General features: G+C 32.6%; 1 protein-coding gene across 18 annotated transcripts in view; it reads left to right on the top strand.

The window, feature by feature from the left end:
* DGKB (diacylglycerol kinase beta) overlaps positions 1-18,372 on the top strand; it is a 377,456-nt gene that overhangs the window by 146,727 nt on the left and 212,357 nt on the right. For all 18 annotated transcript variants that reach the window (XM_035317633.1, XM_035317628.1, XM_035317627.1 and 15 more), the window contains 2 exons: positions 2,407-2,480; positions 9,698-9,772. In XM_035317633.1, the coding sequence (XP_035173524.1) occupies positions 2,407-2,480; positions 9,698-9,772 (149 nt within the window). The remainder of the gene's footprint in view (positions 1-2,406; positions 2,481-9,697; positions 9,773-18,372) is intronic.

Here is an 18,372-nt window from a genome sequence, read left to right as displayed (position 1 = left end):
GATCAGTGAAACTGTTGAAGTTTTCTTTGCTCACAGATTGTATAATTTTGGAACATCTTCCACAATGATGTAAGGCTCCATAAATACAATTGGCAATTACTGTTACTATTTTGCCTAAAGATTGTCTGGAGCAAAAATTTCTGTAGCTGACAAAAGTATGCTACTCTAATTCCTCTATAGCTGGGCAAAGCATACTGCTATAATCCTATGATAAACAATTTGATTTTGCAAGCATGTTCTCATTTTCACATGATCTTCAGTAATTTCTAAGAAAAATAATTTTGAACCTTTTTCAAGATACCTAACAAATCCTTGCACTACCCCTGTAAGACCTCTGTTTTAAATATGGTGAAACTATATATAACTTGATATAATTTGTCTAATTTGTCCACAACCTTTTTTTTTTTTTTTTTTTTTTTTTTCTCCCAGCCAGTCCCAAAAACTTTAAGTCAGTTGTCTCATAACTTCATAGAGATTGTCTTTAAGTCATGATAAGTTAAGGCCTGAAAATGTTCCAGTTTAAGCTAAATTTTTAGTTGCATTGTGTATTATATGGAAAAGTCTACATTATTTAGAAAAGTAGTTTAGAAAAGCTGTAAAAAATTAATTGAAAGAGACATTATTTTGGAATTGAATACAAACTATTAGATTAGATAGGTAGATGGATATAGGGTGGTCCTAAACCTACTTGTTATAATATGGTAAAGTTTTGAAATAAAAGATAAAGAAGAGAGAGAAGTTCATTGTTTAGTTTTCATTGAGAAAAGTATCATGACCAAACCTTCCTTCTATCAGGCAGCAATGAGCAGATTAACTTAGTGGCAGTGGAGATCTGCACAACTTAAAGACAATTAATCATAGTTAAACCTATTCATCTTACTTCTTTCTAACTAACCAGCATAATGATCAGGATTATTATTTCTAATTAGAGGAAGTAATAGATCATGTATAACCTTAGGATGAGTCTCATTAATTAACCTGCGTCCTAAGGGATTTCAGTAGGTACTCCATCTCTGTCACAATGAGCACCATTGGTTTACACTTAGTTCACAGGAACAAACATCATGGGAATTGGCTAAATAAGTAAAATTGATTAAAACAGTAGATAAAAATTAAATATATGACTAATTTCACTATATCCTGCAAGTTGATAGATGTTTCAACATACACAAATGTACTGTAACAGTATACTGTGACAGAATGTGATGCTGGGTTGGTTTTATGTTAGGTTTAATTCCAGATTTTTCTGAAAATTTTCCATATTATTTGATGTAAATATGATCTGAATAGGATCAGTTGTTTATGAAGTTATAGATGGAGTCCACACTGTAATGCTGAATTTCTAGTGCTACTAGAAGAAAGATTCTTTCAGGTACTTGTTAGGACTATATGCCTATGCTTATAGGACGCCTATAGGACTGAGCTGACATGTTTTTTTCTGCTGTCTTAAATTATGTTTTGTGAAATCTTCAGTTGAAAATATTTTGTTGTTTCAGGAATTACGAATATGGATTCAGTGCAAGAACTTTCGATATATCATTTTGAAACAGAGACAGTCTATGCTTTGTCATCTCTGAAGCTGTTAGTGTGTGACTTTAGAGATGTTGACTTTAAACTTTTAGTGTGCTTTTTAGTATACTTTTAAACATTCTAGTATTATTTTATTTTGTATGAATAATATAACTGTGTTTTTTAAAAACAAATGCTAGAGAAAGATCTTAATCTGCTGTAAGTTTCTTACATTCTTCAAAGTCTGGAGTCAATGTCAGTGAACACCCATGTCTTACAGCAATCTGAAATTATTATTATTACTTTTAAGGAAGGTGTTAGTCTGTAAACCTTTGTCCTTCCTTCACATTTTGTCATCTTCTTTCCTTTTTAAGTTTTCCAGCTTTCTAATCTTTTTAAAGGAACTGGATATTATTACGTTTGATATATTTTTTAAAATGTGTGAATTCATATCATGTCAAATATTGCAGTTTCAGTCATTTGTTAAAATAATAATAATAAAAAGTATTAAGATTTCATTTTGCAGTATTTCACCTTTAGAGTATAGTGTTATTTCTTCTTCTCACTACAAAATACAATTTCTTCATGCCCCCCCCCCCCCCCAATTATTCTCTTTTTCAGAATCACAGAATCAATAATGTATTTCTTGCATTTGAAGTTTTATTTTCTATTGATGGATATAACCTACATATCAGTATTAGTTTCAATGGAGTTACAGATTAAAATGGCATTACAGCTGTAAGATAGACAGCTAGTATTAAGTATATATATTACATGTATATTATACAGCATAACATAGAGTTTGCATTAAGCCTTTCATTTTCTGTCTACTATAGATTTTTGTAGAAAAAAGAATGAAACAGCATTAATGAGTGGCTGTGTTATTCCTCTTTTTAGATCACTCCAGTTCCAGGCACTCATCCACTTTTAGTTTTTGTCAATCCTAAAAGTGGTGGGAAACAAGGAGAAAGGTAAGGCTAATTCTCTCTCTCTCATGTGATTTATGTGATTTGTTTGAAAAAAGAAATCCAAAATAGGAGTTTTATTCTGTCATGCCTCATGTTTTGCAATCCCATTGCCCTGTTTATAAGAGGTACAAAACTAGCATACAGCTATAAATACTATTGTTAAAAACTATAATGATCTCTATGCAAGTTTCATTTAACATCAGGAAGAGTATCTATATTCAGTGTATGGTTTAGTGTGATTTGCATGAAGAAGATTTGTTACATTTTGACTTTGTATATAGTAACTTCTAAGTTAGATCAATTTTCTTTTAATTTCTGTAGTAATTATGCAGAAAGTCCAATAATTTAAATTGGAAGTAGTATTCTGTTTTTAATGAATGACTGGCCTTTCAGAGATTAGTAAATAGACTCTCCAGTCTCTCCATAAGTGAAGAATGTAGGAAGTCACTATTCCTACAGTGAAGAAACTTGTTGATTTCTGTTGATAGGAAGCATTCTGACAATCAGTTGAAATGTTAAAGTCCAATAACACAAATGTTAAAGATATGCTTAACTTTATATGTCAGTAAATACATTGATTTGAATTCAAAATGCTGAAGATTATGCTCAAGTGGTAGTATATCAGAGATATGATAAAACAGAGGTAGGTAACATTTTCCTACTATAAGTGTTCTTCAAACTCTGGCAGAAATGTTGATTTTTCAGTGTACTTTAGAATCACAAGTAGATGATAACATCAGTGGTCATTTTTGATCAACACACAAATCCATAGATTTTTATAGCCTACCTTACGATGTCAGTGCTATAATTTATCCTTTAAGCCTAGAAAAAGTTTACAGTCTTTTGGCCAAAATCAGGCTGAAGATGACAAGTGTGGATACTGGGTGATGTGGATACCCAAAAAGAAGGGATCCAGTCCATTTCTAAAGCTTGGAACCAATCAAACATGTCAGCTTCTCCTACCTCTTTTCCACTTATTTCACTAGATAACTTATTTCAAAGAGTGTCTCTTAAAGTAAACCAACAAAAGAGACTAAATCCTACTAAGTAGTTGTTAGGACAACAGAACTGTATAACATTTAACCAAAGCGGCACGTGAAGACCTCTGAAAGATGTTAGAATTTATGAGCTGATCATTTGAACCGCGTACCTAGATATACCTATATATGTTAGGGGTAATGTAGTAGCACTCAGCTTGTCTTTTTTACAGTCTATATGTGAAGTGAGTAGATAAGGGATCCAGTCTGGAAGTATCTACCTGAGAGATTCAATTGAGAGCTACACTTAATATAGTTATAGTCTTATAAACAAGTTAATGAAATGCTGATTTACAGCTTTCAATTCCCAGCTCAGAACTGGTCACTGTCTGAATGGGTTTAATGTATACAAGGGATGCCATGTAATGTTAGATATTCTCTAGGGTAAAAGTAAATTTAAAACTTTATCCCTGGTCCAAACTCCTATTTCCATTCACATATCACAGTCTGACACTTTTCAGTTTTTATTAATGAAACTGTGATTGGTGCCATACTGATTACAGAAATCAGATGACTTAAAAAAAAAATAAAACAAAATAATGACTTATACACACATAATTCACTAACATCATTACTTATATGTGTCATTGCATACTGAAGTGTATAGCATGAGGGCAGCCACCAACTGGTAGACATAATGAAGTATGAGAATCTCCTAAATTGGCTTTGATGCCACACAAAATAACGTTAAATTGCATACTAATGTGTCCAGGTTGCACTCAATATTTCTGTGTTGGAAGAAACACATCAAAAGGTCAACTACATAGTCATGTAAACATATCTTGTCATTCACAGGCAAGAGGTATTATCTCATGATTTGATCTAAAACTAGATTCAAAAACGTTTAAAAAAATAAAAATGGAGTAGTCTTCCACGTGTGGAATATTTTATGAGGTGTTGCCTTCTACCTTTTAAGTGTTATCTTTTCATATCAATACAAATAACATAGTACAATAATGAAATAAGGATGTTAAGACTACATATTGACTTGTAGATTTAATCTGAGAGAAGAAAACATTTTCAGGGAACAGTGTAAATATGATATATATATATATATATATATATTATATATATATATATGTATATATATATATACATTTTCCTGATTTTTACCTGGCTGTTGTACAGTCGGCAACTGAAAGGTAGGAAGAGTACCTCCTTCCCCAAAGTATTTTGGACATTTTATGTAGTGAAAAGCAAAATTGTAATACATTTCAATACATAAATAACTTTGTAAGATGAACAATTATGATGACTCACCAGGCTTTTTGATTATAGCAATTTTGCAAAATGGTCAGGTATTGAGAAGCCTGAGCTAGGAGTAGAGGACAGGTTGTAACAAAAGCATGATTTTCACAACAGGGAGGATGGTGACCAGATGACACCCCACCCCCAAAAAACCAACCACCCTTATTTTTGTAGATGAGAATGTCATTATCTTGACTTATTTAGATCAAGGTGATCTTTTTCTGGGAACTGTTCTTCATTCTTTACTTAGGATTTTCTGTATTTGAGAGATCACCATAAATGAAGTTATGATTTCTAATTGACTTTCATTGAACACAGAAAGGTTATTGCAGATACTGTCAAGACTCCAGTGTTCCCCACAGTTCCCCATATGAGATTTTATGCCTTACCATATGGTAACCCAACCCATTTTGTTGCCCTTAGTCTTACAGAGCATGTATGCATCCATCTGACAACTAGTTGAATAAATGCACTTCCCCAGTTCCACTTCCACTTCTCTTGCCATTTCTTTTTATATTTTTTTTTCTTTTTTTTCTTTTTTTTCCCTCCCCCAAATCTCTAAAATGCAAAGGAAAGAACTGAGGATCTCTTTAAGGTAAACAGTTAGATGCTTCAGTTGTGGTTTTTGAGAGCTGAAACAGATGGGTGATAGGAAATGAATGTTTAGAAAGAATGCATTCAGAACACAAAAGTACTTTCTCTACAATCATATATAGATCATCATATCAATATATTTTAAAACTTGAATTATACTAGAAAGACAGAGTTTTGCAAAAGATATAGTGATAAATATCATGCTCTTCATGAACAGATTTCTCCTTTAAAAAATAATGCTATGGTTTTCATGGTTTATTGAAAAATAGAGTACTTTGAAAATAATCGAGATGTACTTTCTTCTAAATAAAAAGATTAATATTATTGCCAATCACCTGAAATGCAAATGAATTTAAACAAGTTTTTTTTTTTTTTTTTTTTGATGTAATGTGTAATCTGTATATACATAACAAATTAGAACAGAAGTGTAATTTAATATTTATTATGGAGAAAGTAACAAATTAGAATTAAAGTTGATGAGTTTAACACTTTCATATGCCGCAAAAAGATATTAATTAAATATGAGTTTGGACTGGTTCAGCAAAGCCAATCAGATATCTTCCTCCAGACACATCACACTGTAACATGTTTTCAATAAGTGTGCATAAAGTGGACATTTTGGGTCATTTAGTCAGAAAAAAAAAAAAAAAAAGGCAAAAAAAACACTATGTTCATTTCATCCTATAGCTATATCTCCTATAGCTATAGACATTCCTGTATGTCTGAGTTTAAGTTGTAACTAAGTTGTAATGCATCAAGACAGTAGCTTTCAATATTCTGTGAATAGAGTGGATGAATTTAGTACCTCATTGGCAAAATATTTGATTTCAACAGAAACAATATATATATACAACTGGCATGTAGTGCTTCTAAATACTCTTATTGTTAAGGGTAGTGCTTCTCACGTAAGAGTGCTTCTAAATCATGCTGATGTTTTTCCATACTCATTACTTTGTTTTGCCCTTCTCCATTTTCCAATCTATTTACCTGACCAGCAGGTGAGTTTAAACAATTTTTTTCCTTGACAAATGTGCGGTTGGATGAACTGGAGATCAACTTCCATACACTGATGTTTCCTGCTGACTCTACATCTAGTATCTGTGCAGTACAGGTTGATGATGCTTTTGACCTTTGTTGTTTTCAAATAACTTTGGTTCAGAGTAGCTCTTCCCTCCTCCCCTATGACTAATCTAGATTTCTAATCTTTCATTTAGTATTGAGACAAAATATAGAAGTGGTTTCAAATGATCTTTTTGAAATGTTTTATATCTAGGAGAGATCACTAGCATTCTTTTACTTTTGGGGTGGAGGACTTGGCTTCTTTGTTCTCTATCATTAAGGATAAATCAAGCCTAAAGTGATGACATCCTGAATCATCACCCCTAGATGATTGAAAGGATACATCCCCCAGCTGGCACAAGGTACTGACTGCTATGGCCAGCTTTTTCCCTGGTGCAGGCAACTTTACTACCAGTTTTGAATTGCTAATAGGTTTCTGTCTATTTCTTTTCTCCCTCTGAAGGAATGATTGTATTAGTTTGGAAGGTAGCTCAGTCTAACTCATCCCAAGCAGTCAGATGCAGTCAGGGGTATTATCTTCAGCAGCAAAGCTGTTCATGGACAATCCCAGTTCTCTTGGCCACTTCCGCTGTAATTTTCTGCCTCCTCGGCTATGCTAGTGCAGCTGTTTTGGGGTTCATATGAGATCAGGGGCATGATTTAAGTGTGTATGTGGGGGGGAATAACAACAGATAAGATTTTCTGAAGATTTAAATTTTAGCTCGAATTTCTTAGCTACCACAGAATATCCCCATGAGCAGTTACAGAAACACTTGTTTGTTGGTAAGCTGAGTCACAGGATTTAGAACAAGGTCGTGGTGACCTGCGGTAGGTTAATAAACTGGCTTTGTTCATGGAATTGCACTGTCACAAAAAGGTGTCTTTTGGCATTACCCATTGTTCTGTCTCATGGCTTTCAACAAATTTTCAGTCATAAAACAACCATGTCCAATCCCTTCCTCACATGCAGAAACAACACATCTAGAAATAGGTAGGCATTTTGGTACCACAAACATCAAATTGGAAGGCTAAATTACCACACATTTCCTAGTCTTGAATGGACCACACTGTCAGGTCTAGTTACACTTTAATATGAAGACAAACATTGATAGACAATTTCTTCTTTGTTAATATGAACTGATATGAATCACCAAGTTATGAATTTTACACAGACTACCGTATATAAATATGTTATGATAACTTAAATCATGATGTGACATATGCAGTGAGTCGTCAGAGAGTGATTATCTGGTATTAATGTTCAACAAGTACCTGTGGAAGGCGTGTAATGATTCAAGTAGGATTCAATGTAGTCTTCATTATTGCGGGTGGACTTCCAGGTTTTTGGCTAAAGATAGGCTCTAGAGATAGGATTTGGCTCCCTCTTTACTAGGAAGTCTTTTATAGCATTTCACAGATGCCTGACAACAGTATTGTGAGCTTTAGGTAATGACTATATTTTCTAGCACCTATCCTTTAGGTACATAACTCACTTAAGCCTTTAGGACTTCCTAACAATACTGTTCAAGAACTCCTGGTCAGCTACACAGGTTAAATTAGCTGGCCCTTTGACCGGGTTAAATCCTGTCACAGAGAAGCAATTTACACATACTAACTAAAAAAATATTTAAAAATAGGATCTTTTTACATCAGTAAGATACTGCATATGACATAGTAATATACTGTGTTGTAAAATCCCCTTGTTAAATGTCTGATTCAGTTGTCATCATAACAGTTGGCAACAATGTGCATGCTAGCAAAGTGAAACCAGTCATTTCACACTGATTTTGAATCATGAATGACATCAGGAATAGACTGTGTTGAGTATGTTTGAACATAGTACTTCGTGAAGAAGCTGATAACACTAAATAATTGAGAAGTAAAGAAAATGTTCCAATTTGGCAATTTTACAGATAATTAAAAATTTGTTTGTATTCAGTATACTTACATCCTTGTCTTCCACCTAACCTGATAAATTATGTATTTCTATTTTTTTTAAATCCCTCAATGTGCACAGAGATTGCGTCTAGACAGTTTTATTTTCCTGAATTTGAAACCATGTGGCCATTTTAAGATAAATCCAGCTCTTGTTATGCTTCTATTTTATTTAAGGCAGTAAAAAGAAAGGAAGAGATATTTCAATGGAAAAAAAAATAATTAATGTTGTCTTAAAAACATTAAAATATGAATTACCTTGAGGACATTAGCATTAAAGTTAAAAGCAGGAGACAAGGGGTTATAATTCAAGCCCTTGTCATAGTTCCCAGGTATGTTTTCATTTATTCAGAGCTCAAACTTTCATGTACTTCTGTATAAGAAGTTGTGCAGATAACAAAATTGTCCTCAGTGTGGGGAAAATACATTTCTAGTGCTCTTAATGAAGTAACAATACATTTGTAATACTTTTAGGACAATTAAACTCATATTTACAAATTAATATTTTTTGAAATATTTTACCATATAAGGAAAGATTTTCTGGGAGTTCCTTATGGCATAGGGCAAAGCTTTTCCTGCTTATCAGTTCCCATCTATTATTCATACAATTTTAAGTTAAGTGTACTTTAAGTAACTTAAACAATGTATTTGAATCTTATTTATTTATTTATTTATTTAATTTATTTATTTAATTTTCACATTTCAATATAATCCAAAGGAAGTGTAAATTCTAGAGTTAGATTCAGTTAATGAGATGACAATAGATTTGATTTCTCAAAATGTTGTTCAACTTATGGGGACATTTTTGGTGGGTGACAGAACAAGTTTACTCTTGCAAGTAATTATGCTTTTAATTTTGTGTTGTTTTAGAGGTTGGACTCGGTGAGAGGTTGGACTCGGTGATCTTGGAGGTCTCTTCCAACCTAGACTATTCTGTGATTCTTGATTCTGTGTTAGCTATAACTTCAGGGATACATATGGAGTTAGTTCAACAATTAACAGGGTTCTTTCAAAATATAAATATATATTTTTTTTTCGACTCACCTTTTCTTGGGTTTTTCCTTATCCTTTTTTTTTTTTTTTTCTTCTGTCATTAGATATGGCATTTAAATTGTAAGTAGTTTGTAGCAGATCTGTCTTAATTTTATGCCCACAATATACAGTCTGTATAAATTATAATTGTTTTTATTTATTTATTTTTATTAATGACATCCTGCAATTCAAATCATTATAGTAGATGTTAACTTCTTTAATTGTTTGGTTGACAGCTAAAAAAAAAAAAAAAAAAAAAAAAAAGTAACCAAAAACATGTAAGTAAATATTTTTCTTTGTCTTTTTTTACTTCAGAATTTATAGAAAATTTCAGTACCTTTTAAATCCTCGTCAAGTTTATAGTCTTGCTGGAAATGGGCCAATGCCAGGGTAAGTCTACAGTTAATATTATTACCAGGAACTCATTTAATAAAATGCTACATAATCAAATGAACAGACTGAAGCACATATAGCATGCTTTGAATATGTCAACGCTACAGACCTCTGAATGGCTGCAGAAGTTTACAGGTATTATTTGTTTACATGTACAAATAAGACTATGTATCATATGTTTTACTGATAACCATACAGTACACTGTAAAAACTCTGTGATAAATTGTGTTTTATTTGCAGCTTTTACTGCTGTATTAGCAACCTGACTTCAGTTGGGGTTATTTTTATGCTGCAAATATCTAGCAATCTCAAAGACTGATTTGAAGTTATTTTATATAAACACATTTTTGCATATACATATGTTCCTGTGTAATGCAGAGAGCGTTCATATATAAATATATATATTCTTATGCAATTCAGTTATGGAGTGTTGCTTTAGATTACTCTGGCTGAGCTCTTCTTATTCATTCCATAATCTTAGGGATGCAGTGGGGCAGAAAGTGACTAGACAGACTAAATTATGCTGGCAGTGACTTTTTCTGGGGACTAAAGTGTTATCTGAATCAGATAGTAACATCAAAGTGTTATCTGAATCAGTTGCCTAACATGCTTCTTCTATGACTTTTGCCTCCTTTGAAATTGTCTCCTTTTTAAGTAGCATGTACCTTGGTAGAAGAGAACAGGCCAGCACTGATTATCTGGTTCATGTACCATTTTGTGTATGAGTTGCATATTATTTAGTTACACAGATACACAAAATTTTACCCCGATGAGAAACATTACAGAAATATGTTAAAAGATATATGTTCACTGACAAAGTTTACGCTATTGCTTGAGTAATATATATTTGGGATAATAATATTGGGATTCTTTTTATATAGAGAGGTTTATAGATTTTAGTTTTTCTTCTTTTTAAGTTGGAGGAAGAAAAAGATTAAAGTGGAAATGTTTTGTGCTTTGCAATATCATATTTCAGTTGTCATGGGTGTATTACTGAAAAGAGTATGCTTTAACAATTTCTGCCAATACTGCATATTTTAAGGCCAGATATACAGGAAGTTATTCTCTATTAAAACCATTCTACATCAGTTGTCCATTCATTCATCATGTTAGTCTTAGGATCTGTATAGTGCTGATGAAATTGAAAAATGAATTGGCTCCTATCCTTTTTGAAGTTTGAATTCTCTGGATATCTACAAATACAGTGTGGCTATCTTAGCTACAGTGTGGCTAAGGTGCAACCTGCAGAACAGGCAAAACCTGCTCAAAAAAAATATGTCATCCATGAGATGCCTGATTTCTTTCATGCCGGTAATTTTATCTGGTACTGAATGTTATTGCCATTTGATTACTCAAACATATTTTTTGTGTGTGTGTGTGTGTTTTGTTACACTCATCTTGAGATGTATGGAAAATTGAAATAATCTTACTCCAAAAAGTAACTAGATTAGAAAAATTGCAGAAAGTTATTTCAGGAATTTAAAATAAATTTTAACTGAGATAAAACTAGTAACCAGTATTGTTTTACGTAGGGTATACTAGAAATGCCATGCTTTGCGATTGAGAAGACAACTTTTAAAATAAATTAAATATTTATTTTCAACTTCATCTTCTGTCTTTCTGTCTATAACTGTCTTCTGGTTTTCATTATGTTGTGATGTAAAGGAAAATGTATTTTAAGGAAGAAGCACAAGAGGGCAGTGTTAAGTTCAGACAGAAACCCTGTACTGAAAGCAATTTAAACTCTAGTCTTTTGAACCATAGCAGTGTTTTTAGGAAATATTTTCAATTTTTCTTCCTATTAGGAATCTAAATAGTTTTACTTCAGAGTCACTTTGAAGCAATTTTTAATTAATTTTCAAACAGAGATTGCATTTTATTAAGCTTGTTTTGGTATGTTTTTAATTCATTCCACAGAAATGAATAATCCTAAATTTCCAGTTTATCTTCTGCCATCACTTTTAGCCCCTGGCAATACTATGTAGACTGTATAAATTTGTCAATTAAGAAAGCAATTGAATGAACTCTGTATTTCATTTACCAGTCTTTGTTTTCCTTTCCGTGAGGGCTGGATTGCCTAATAAAACCTGCCCAAACATCCATCTGTCCATTCATTCATCTACCTCTATAATGCCAGTTATGCTGGAGTGTCAGTCAAAATGTTATATTTGTTTAGTATTGTCATGTACATCATTTAGGTTGAAATGAAACAGAAGGGGGTGATTGTACAGCACAAAGGTAAATGAAAGTGTATCCTTCATGCCAGTTACTGTAATTGAGTGGAAAGGGAAATACATAATGTGTATTTATTTTAATCTATGATTATTGTAATAGATTTTAATTGAGTTTATTTTGAGCTTTTTTTTTTTTCTTTTGAACACTACTTTCAGACATATTTACTCAACCTATAAAATGTTTATAGTATGAGAGTTGAATTTGCATGTTTTCACATGTTTTCTGTTGAGCCAAACTGTCTGTTTTAACTCAGAAGTTATTTATTAATGATCGTATCTTTATGATGGTATGTTGTCATCAACCAAGATGATAACATTTATAAGATTTCTACCTTGAGTTCCAAACATCTGTGGTTACTCTCAATTAATATTTCCAGTTCCTTTTTGTTGAAAATATAGGAGTTTAAATAATGGAGAAAAACAATAGAACAAGGAGACCCATAAAATCCTAAATCTTAGGGGGACTGTGAAACTGCTGGATTTCATGAAAATGTCAACAATCATTCTAGGTTATTCATTCTTCCTTTTTAATGAGATAACCATGTTCTTTCACAGAAATGTGTTGGAGTAAAGGGCTCTTGCAGACCTGAGCTGGAACAAGGTTAAAATAGTCCTTGCTCAGAGAAAGTATAGCCTAGGGACACTAGTCCCATCTTTGAATTTCTTTGAAATCTGATTTATAAATCTGAAATTTATAATTCTACTTTCCCTTTCAAGTCTATTACATTCCACAAACTAAACTAAACTAAAACAAAGGGTTTTGATTATTGTGCATTTTTTAATAAATATGCTGATGTGTAAAAAGTCAGTGGTAAAATATTTTGAACAAGCTGTCAGTGAATTTAGTATCACCATCTGAATGTTGAGTTACTCAAGTGGATGTGTCACCTAATTTAATAATAGATGTGATGGTACTTAGAGAACTGCTGGGACAGTAGCAAAAAATGTTTCTTGTAGTTTCTTTGCATGCCTAAACAAAGGTTTTCAGAGTTGTTTATGTCAACTCATGTACCTAATCTATGCAAAAATACATTGCAATGATTCAAATAAATCACAATGAAGCCGACCCTCTGACAATGATTCTTTTCCAACAACGGAAGCTGACTTGCTGTGAAGCCTGAAAATCAAGGAGCTCTCAGCCAAAGGGCAACAGTACGCTTTAAACATTGGTATAATAATTAATGGTTTAGATATTTGGGAGCAGAGAGAGATGGGTGAGCTAGAGAAACCCTGAAAACTCGGCAGCTGAACATAGGCATAAAAGGTACTCCACTGTTATAGACTGCAACAGTTAACAAAGTGACATGAAAATTGCCAGGCTGATACATTGTGTAATTTGTGCCTAGCACCTGTGTTTTTAGCCTTGAAAAGAGTTTCCCTGTTTGGTTGTTATATCTCTATAGGAGTCTTCTACTTCTGACAACAACTGTTATTGTGGATTTAATGATCTTGAAGAATCTGAAATTCAGTTATTGTTCACCTCACAGAGAGGTAAATAATAGCTAGCTGAATAGCAGTCAGCCACAGACCCACATGGCTCTGTAGAGAGGTCACCATTTCACAAAGGCTTTGTCCCTCTGAAAAGGCTCCGGTTCCCTTAAGTCTATTATTTAAAATGTCTAATTTATGTTATTTTTATACAGTATAATAGAAATTATATCCACAAAAGTTGTATTTCTTTGTTACTCCCTTAAGCATTTAATTTGGAGAGCATGTATTTTTTAAATTCTATCCACAAGTTTACATCAGCAGGCCTTTTTAAACCTTAAATTCTGTCCACTTTAAAGATGTCCAAGACAGACAAACTGAATTCCTACGACTTACTCTGTAATTTAGTTGGGAATCTACAGCACCTGGGCCTTTATAACTTCACAAAGCAATGGGCCTATTTTGAAAATTACACTATTTCCCCTGATTATTGGAATTGATTGCTGAAGTATTTCTTTGCTGTTGGACATTGGGAATTTACAGAGTATTGTTGAAAGACATACACACCAAGAATACTTTCAGAAGATAATAAGTGCATAGTTATTTTCTTCTGAACAAAACCTTGGACCTGATCCATATTTCTTTGGAAGAATTATATTTTTGCCAAAGGGCAAAGCAAGCCATGGTGGATTAGTTGTACTGTAATGATTAACTCTACGTTATGGTTGTGCATCATAAATCAGTAGAATTTAGAACTCAGTGAGTCTTAACACATGAAACTTGGTTTTAAATATATATTATAAAACAGCTGTTTAACAATATTTTTATTTATATGATGTCCAAGGTGTTTGCAATATACATTACACAATCTTCAAATATTGTAAATGTCACTAATTTCCAGTACTACTTCTCCGTCTAGGCTGGTGAAGCTGTGGTCCGGAATAATTCACCCCTCTCTTACCCTCTCTTACCCACTGTAACTATTCATTGGTGAGTTTGCCACACCCACAAAACCTATTGTCTGAAATCTATTAAAAAAAAAACAAAACAAAACAAAAAAAAAAGAACAAAAAAAAAATACTTTGCCCCATCCTTTAGCCTGCTTATTAAATAGTTTCCTGCCCTCCCCCCTGCCTTCTTGAACTGGTTCCCTTTTCTCAGTCATTAAAAAGTAAGCTTTTGACTATAATTTTTAAGTTATTTCTGAAATTCACTGTACCTATGACATCCACTACTCAGCATTTATTGATTCACTTTTCCCACAAGTGCCTCTGCTTTCCTTTTTCTGACTGGCACATATCTCTCTCAAATCAGTAAGGTTGCTCTCCATCTTTTGCTATTATGCAGATAAAGCAAATTTCATTCTTGCAAAGATCATAGGTTTTACACTATCATTATTGTTCAATATCCATATAAAAATAAATTAGGGCCATCTACTGACTATATTGCTATAATCTGAAAATAGTTTGTTATACATTGTAAGCAATAGTTACAGAAAACCTAGGTATATTCATGGTATTTTTGTGTGTGAAGTATGTAATAGGGACTGATGTCTTCAGTGTGGGGTATCTGACACAGGGACTTGGCTTGAATTACTTTTCTGGTAAAATGTCCACTATAATCATGAAGCTCACTAGTGATTCTGTATGGTCACTTATTGCAAGACTGAGATAATATTTTTATAATTGTGCCATCAGTTTTAGCAAGCCTGGGATTTGAAATTGGTAGCCACCTTTATCTTTAGAAATTATGAGCTGAGAACGATATATTCAGCTGCAAGATACCCATTTACTACTTAACTTCTGCACATTAAAATGCCATTCCAGGAGAGGAATATTTTGTTCCATACTGGAATACTTTGTTCCATATGTATGTATGGAATACATACATATTCCATAAACTGAATTTACTGAAACTATTTTTATTAGTGATTTATTATAATTACCATCTCATGAATAGTGTCATTACAATTTATACAAAACTGTAACTGAGTTTTATAATGAGGATAGTGTGTGTTATCCAGTTACATGTCCAGCTCAGCTTGTCAGTCTAGACAAGGAAAAACTGAATTTTGTTTACATTCATATACTCAATGACCAAACAAAATAACCATTTGTCAGGTATTGTATTCTGTTTGTTTGGTAAAATGGCAGCAGTATGGTCAGTACAGTAAAGGGGTAAACATTGCAACAGTGTAATTGCTCTGACTTTCAACTTGGTGCTTTCATGTGGATAGCTAGTTTAAGGGGAAATCATAGTGAGCTGGGTGTCTGAATTAGTGAAATTGCTAGTTTAAACCCAGCATTGTGAATTCACAAGTGGATGGTTTCCAAATTATAGAGTTCACATGAGTTGTGAGATATCTAACAGATTAGTCTTTTGTTAATGTAAATCTTTTTTAAAAGGTTTATCAGGCTGTTACTTCTTTGAGCTGGTGATATTTAGGGTGAATGTTCATCTTTTATTCACTTACATTCACACACAATGCAAGTTCTATTCCAATATGCAAGTGAAGTACTAATTCACTCATAATTATAATACTGTTGGTAAAGTTACAGATGCCATTCAAGATTATTTTTTTAAATAATATTACTTTATTTGATTTATGCCACACTTTCTCAAACATTTAAAAGTTTCAAAATTTTACATATTTATTTGATCAATATAATTTTATTGTCACCTTTAAAACCAGACTACTTTATTACTGGGAATATGGAAGTTTTAAAACAGAAGTCATAACAGAAATAACAGTTAATACTTTTTTATTTTTTTTCTTTTTTCATAAATAATACTGCAGAGCTTCTGTAGTCTTCAATCTTGCGTCTGATTACAGTTAGACACAAGTAGTATAGTTGGCAAAATTCCAGTAGTGTGTTTAGTAATATTGGCTAAGGAGCTGAGACAAAAGTATTTTGAAATTATATTGATCATCTGTTTCTAGATTACTCTCCTTTTCCAAACACTGAATTCAAATTACTGAAGGGTATCTGTAAAAGCAGCTCAGTAAACATGGATTTTAGCCCTAAGAGCTGAAGTAGCTCTAATACCATTTAGAGCATTTAAGAAGAAATTTAGAGGAAATTTCTCTACCGTAGAACAGACACTTAAGTTCTGTTTGTTTGTTTTCCCCAATTTGATCTCTGCAACTGAGAAATTTACCAAGTTATATAGTATTTTAATATCTGCTGATATTTTACAATTTACTTTACATTTAGTTGATACCTATACTGAGATACCAGTATCAATGTCTTATTCTTTGTTTGGGCTATCAGCAGTTTTAATTTTTCATCTATTCTGGGTGAAGAAGGCTGGCTGATGGATATCTTACAGTTCTACTTCTGTGATATCTTATGTTGCTGATTCCTGAAAAGCACTGCTACTAGGTATGGGAGGAAAATGTGTGTGCAAATACCTTAATGGAAAACATTGTTGATTACATTTTAAAATAGTTTTACTCTGAATGGGACAGGAGTTCCTAAAACAATTCTGTAAGAATGGGGGAGAGCTATCAGTGCATAAATCAATTATTAACAAATAGTTAAGTCCTTTAATGTTTCTGTTTGATTCATTAATAGGTTCTCTGTATTCATATTGCTTTGATAAGATGATTATGAGAAACTGAGCTGGAGTAGTATAGGTAGTTGAAACAGTTGCCATCTTTCAGGTGGAAATTACTAATTTACCAGCAGAAACTCAATAATTGCCTCTGTGTGTGATCCTTGTGTCTGGTAAAATAAAAATAATAATAAAAATAGGCTGGTATCAAACACCTTCAGTGTTTTAATTTAATTTGTTTTATTTCCAGGAGATAAGAAACTTCTTCAGACTAAACCAGGTCAATTTACAAGGGACCTACTGAGATTACTATTGATAGGTTTTTTCAGCTCAGTATGATTGATCCTATTTACTGTATTAATTATTGACCCTGACCTAAGAACTCTGTGTATGGTTATGAAGTTTGCACAATGTGCAAAGTTGGGAAGTATTGTAAAAGCTAGGAATCAACAGGTAATGGTACAACAGTTTGATAGTCAGACAAGAATTAGATGGTCTAGTCAATCTTGATTATAGAAATACAATTATGTGTAACAGTCTTGTAAAACAAATTTAGGAATTGTTTGTATTTATTCAGTAGAAAGAAAAATGGTTCATTTTTCAGAATCATCTAACAACTTACCTAGCAATATATACTGCTGTTTTAAGGCCTTAGGAGGTAGCCATCCATTTCTGTTGTTTTCCTGCTATTATTATAGGTGTGGCTTTTTAGATTTTATTCCCAAGCTTATAGGAGTGTTGTGTGTCATGTGGTAGAAGATGTTAGTAGAAGTTCTGCTTATCCTTCTTGCTGCTTGTTTGCAAGAGATTGAAGAGTAGGCATTTCTTGGGTTACAGTCTGTATCAGCCTAATGTTTGAATGTACCATTCTAGCTCTTCTATTTTCTATTATTTGACTACTTGAATTTCTGATGTGGAAAAGCCTTTTACTATAATGTCTACAAAAATAAAATCTATATGAAATAATATCTGAATATTATCTGCAAAGTGGGGAACTTTTTTTTTAATTGAACGTAATGTTTTTAGCAACTTTTAATGGCAACTTTTTTAGTGAACAACAACAACAAAAAAGAATCACAATATCTATATTGCATGTGGGTTACAGTACAAATTAATTTGATACAGATAAAGTATGTTTTGCAGTATCTGTTTTACCTGTTTTTCATCTTCTATCTTTCAAGGTTGCTGCCATAATAGACATTTGTCCTTTGTAATTCATGCCATGCTTGCTGTGAGATCCACGTTGTGCTATGCAGAGGAATTGTCTAACTTTTTTGTCTAACAATTGTCTAATTGTCTGTTAAATATATATATATATATGCATGGTATAGAGAAAACCTTTTGGGAAAGAGACTTATTGAAAGATTTATTTTTTTGTTG

Source organism: Oxyura jamaicensis, chromosome 2, assembly GCF_011077185.1.
Source record: "Oxyura jamaicensis isolate SHBP4307 breed ruddy duck chromosome 2, BPBGC_Ojam_1.0, whole genome shotgun sequence".
NCBI classification, from domain to species: domain Eukaryota; kingdom Metazoa; phylum Chordata; class Aves; order Anseriformes; family Anatidae; genus Oxyura; species Oxyura jamaicensis.
The sequence above is the reverse complement of the archived record's forward strand: the minus strand, read 5'-3'. Positions and strand labels throughout refer to the sequence as shown.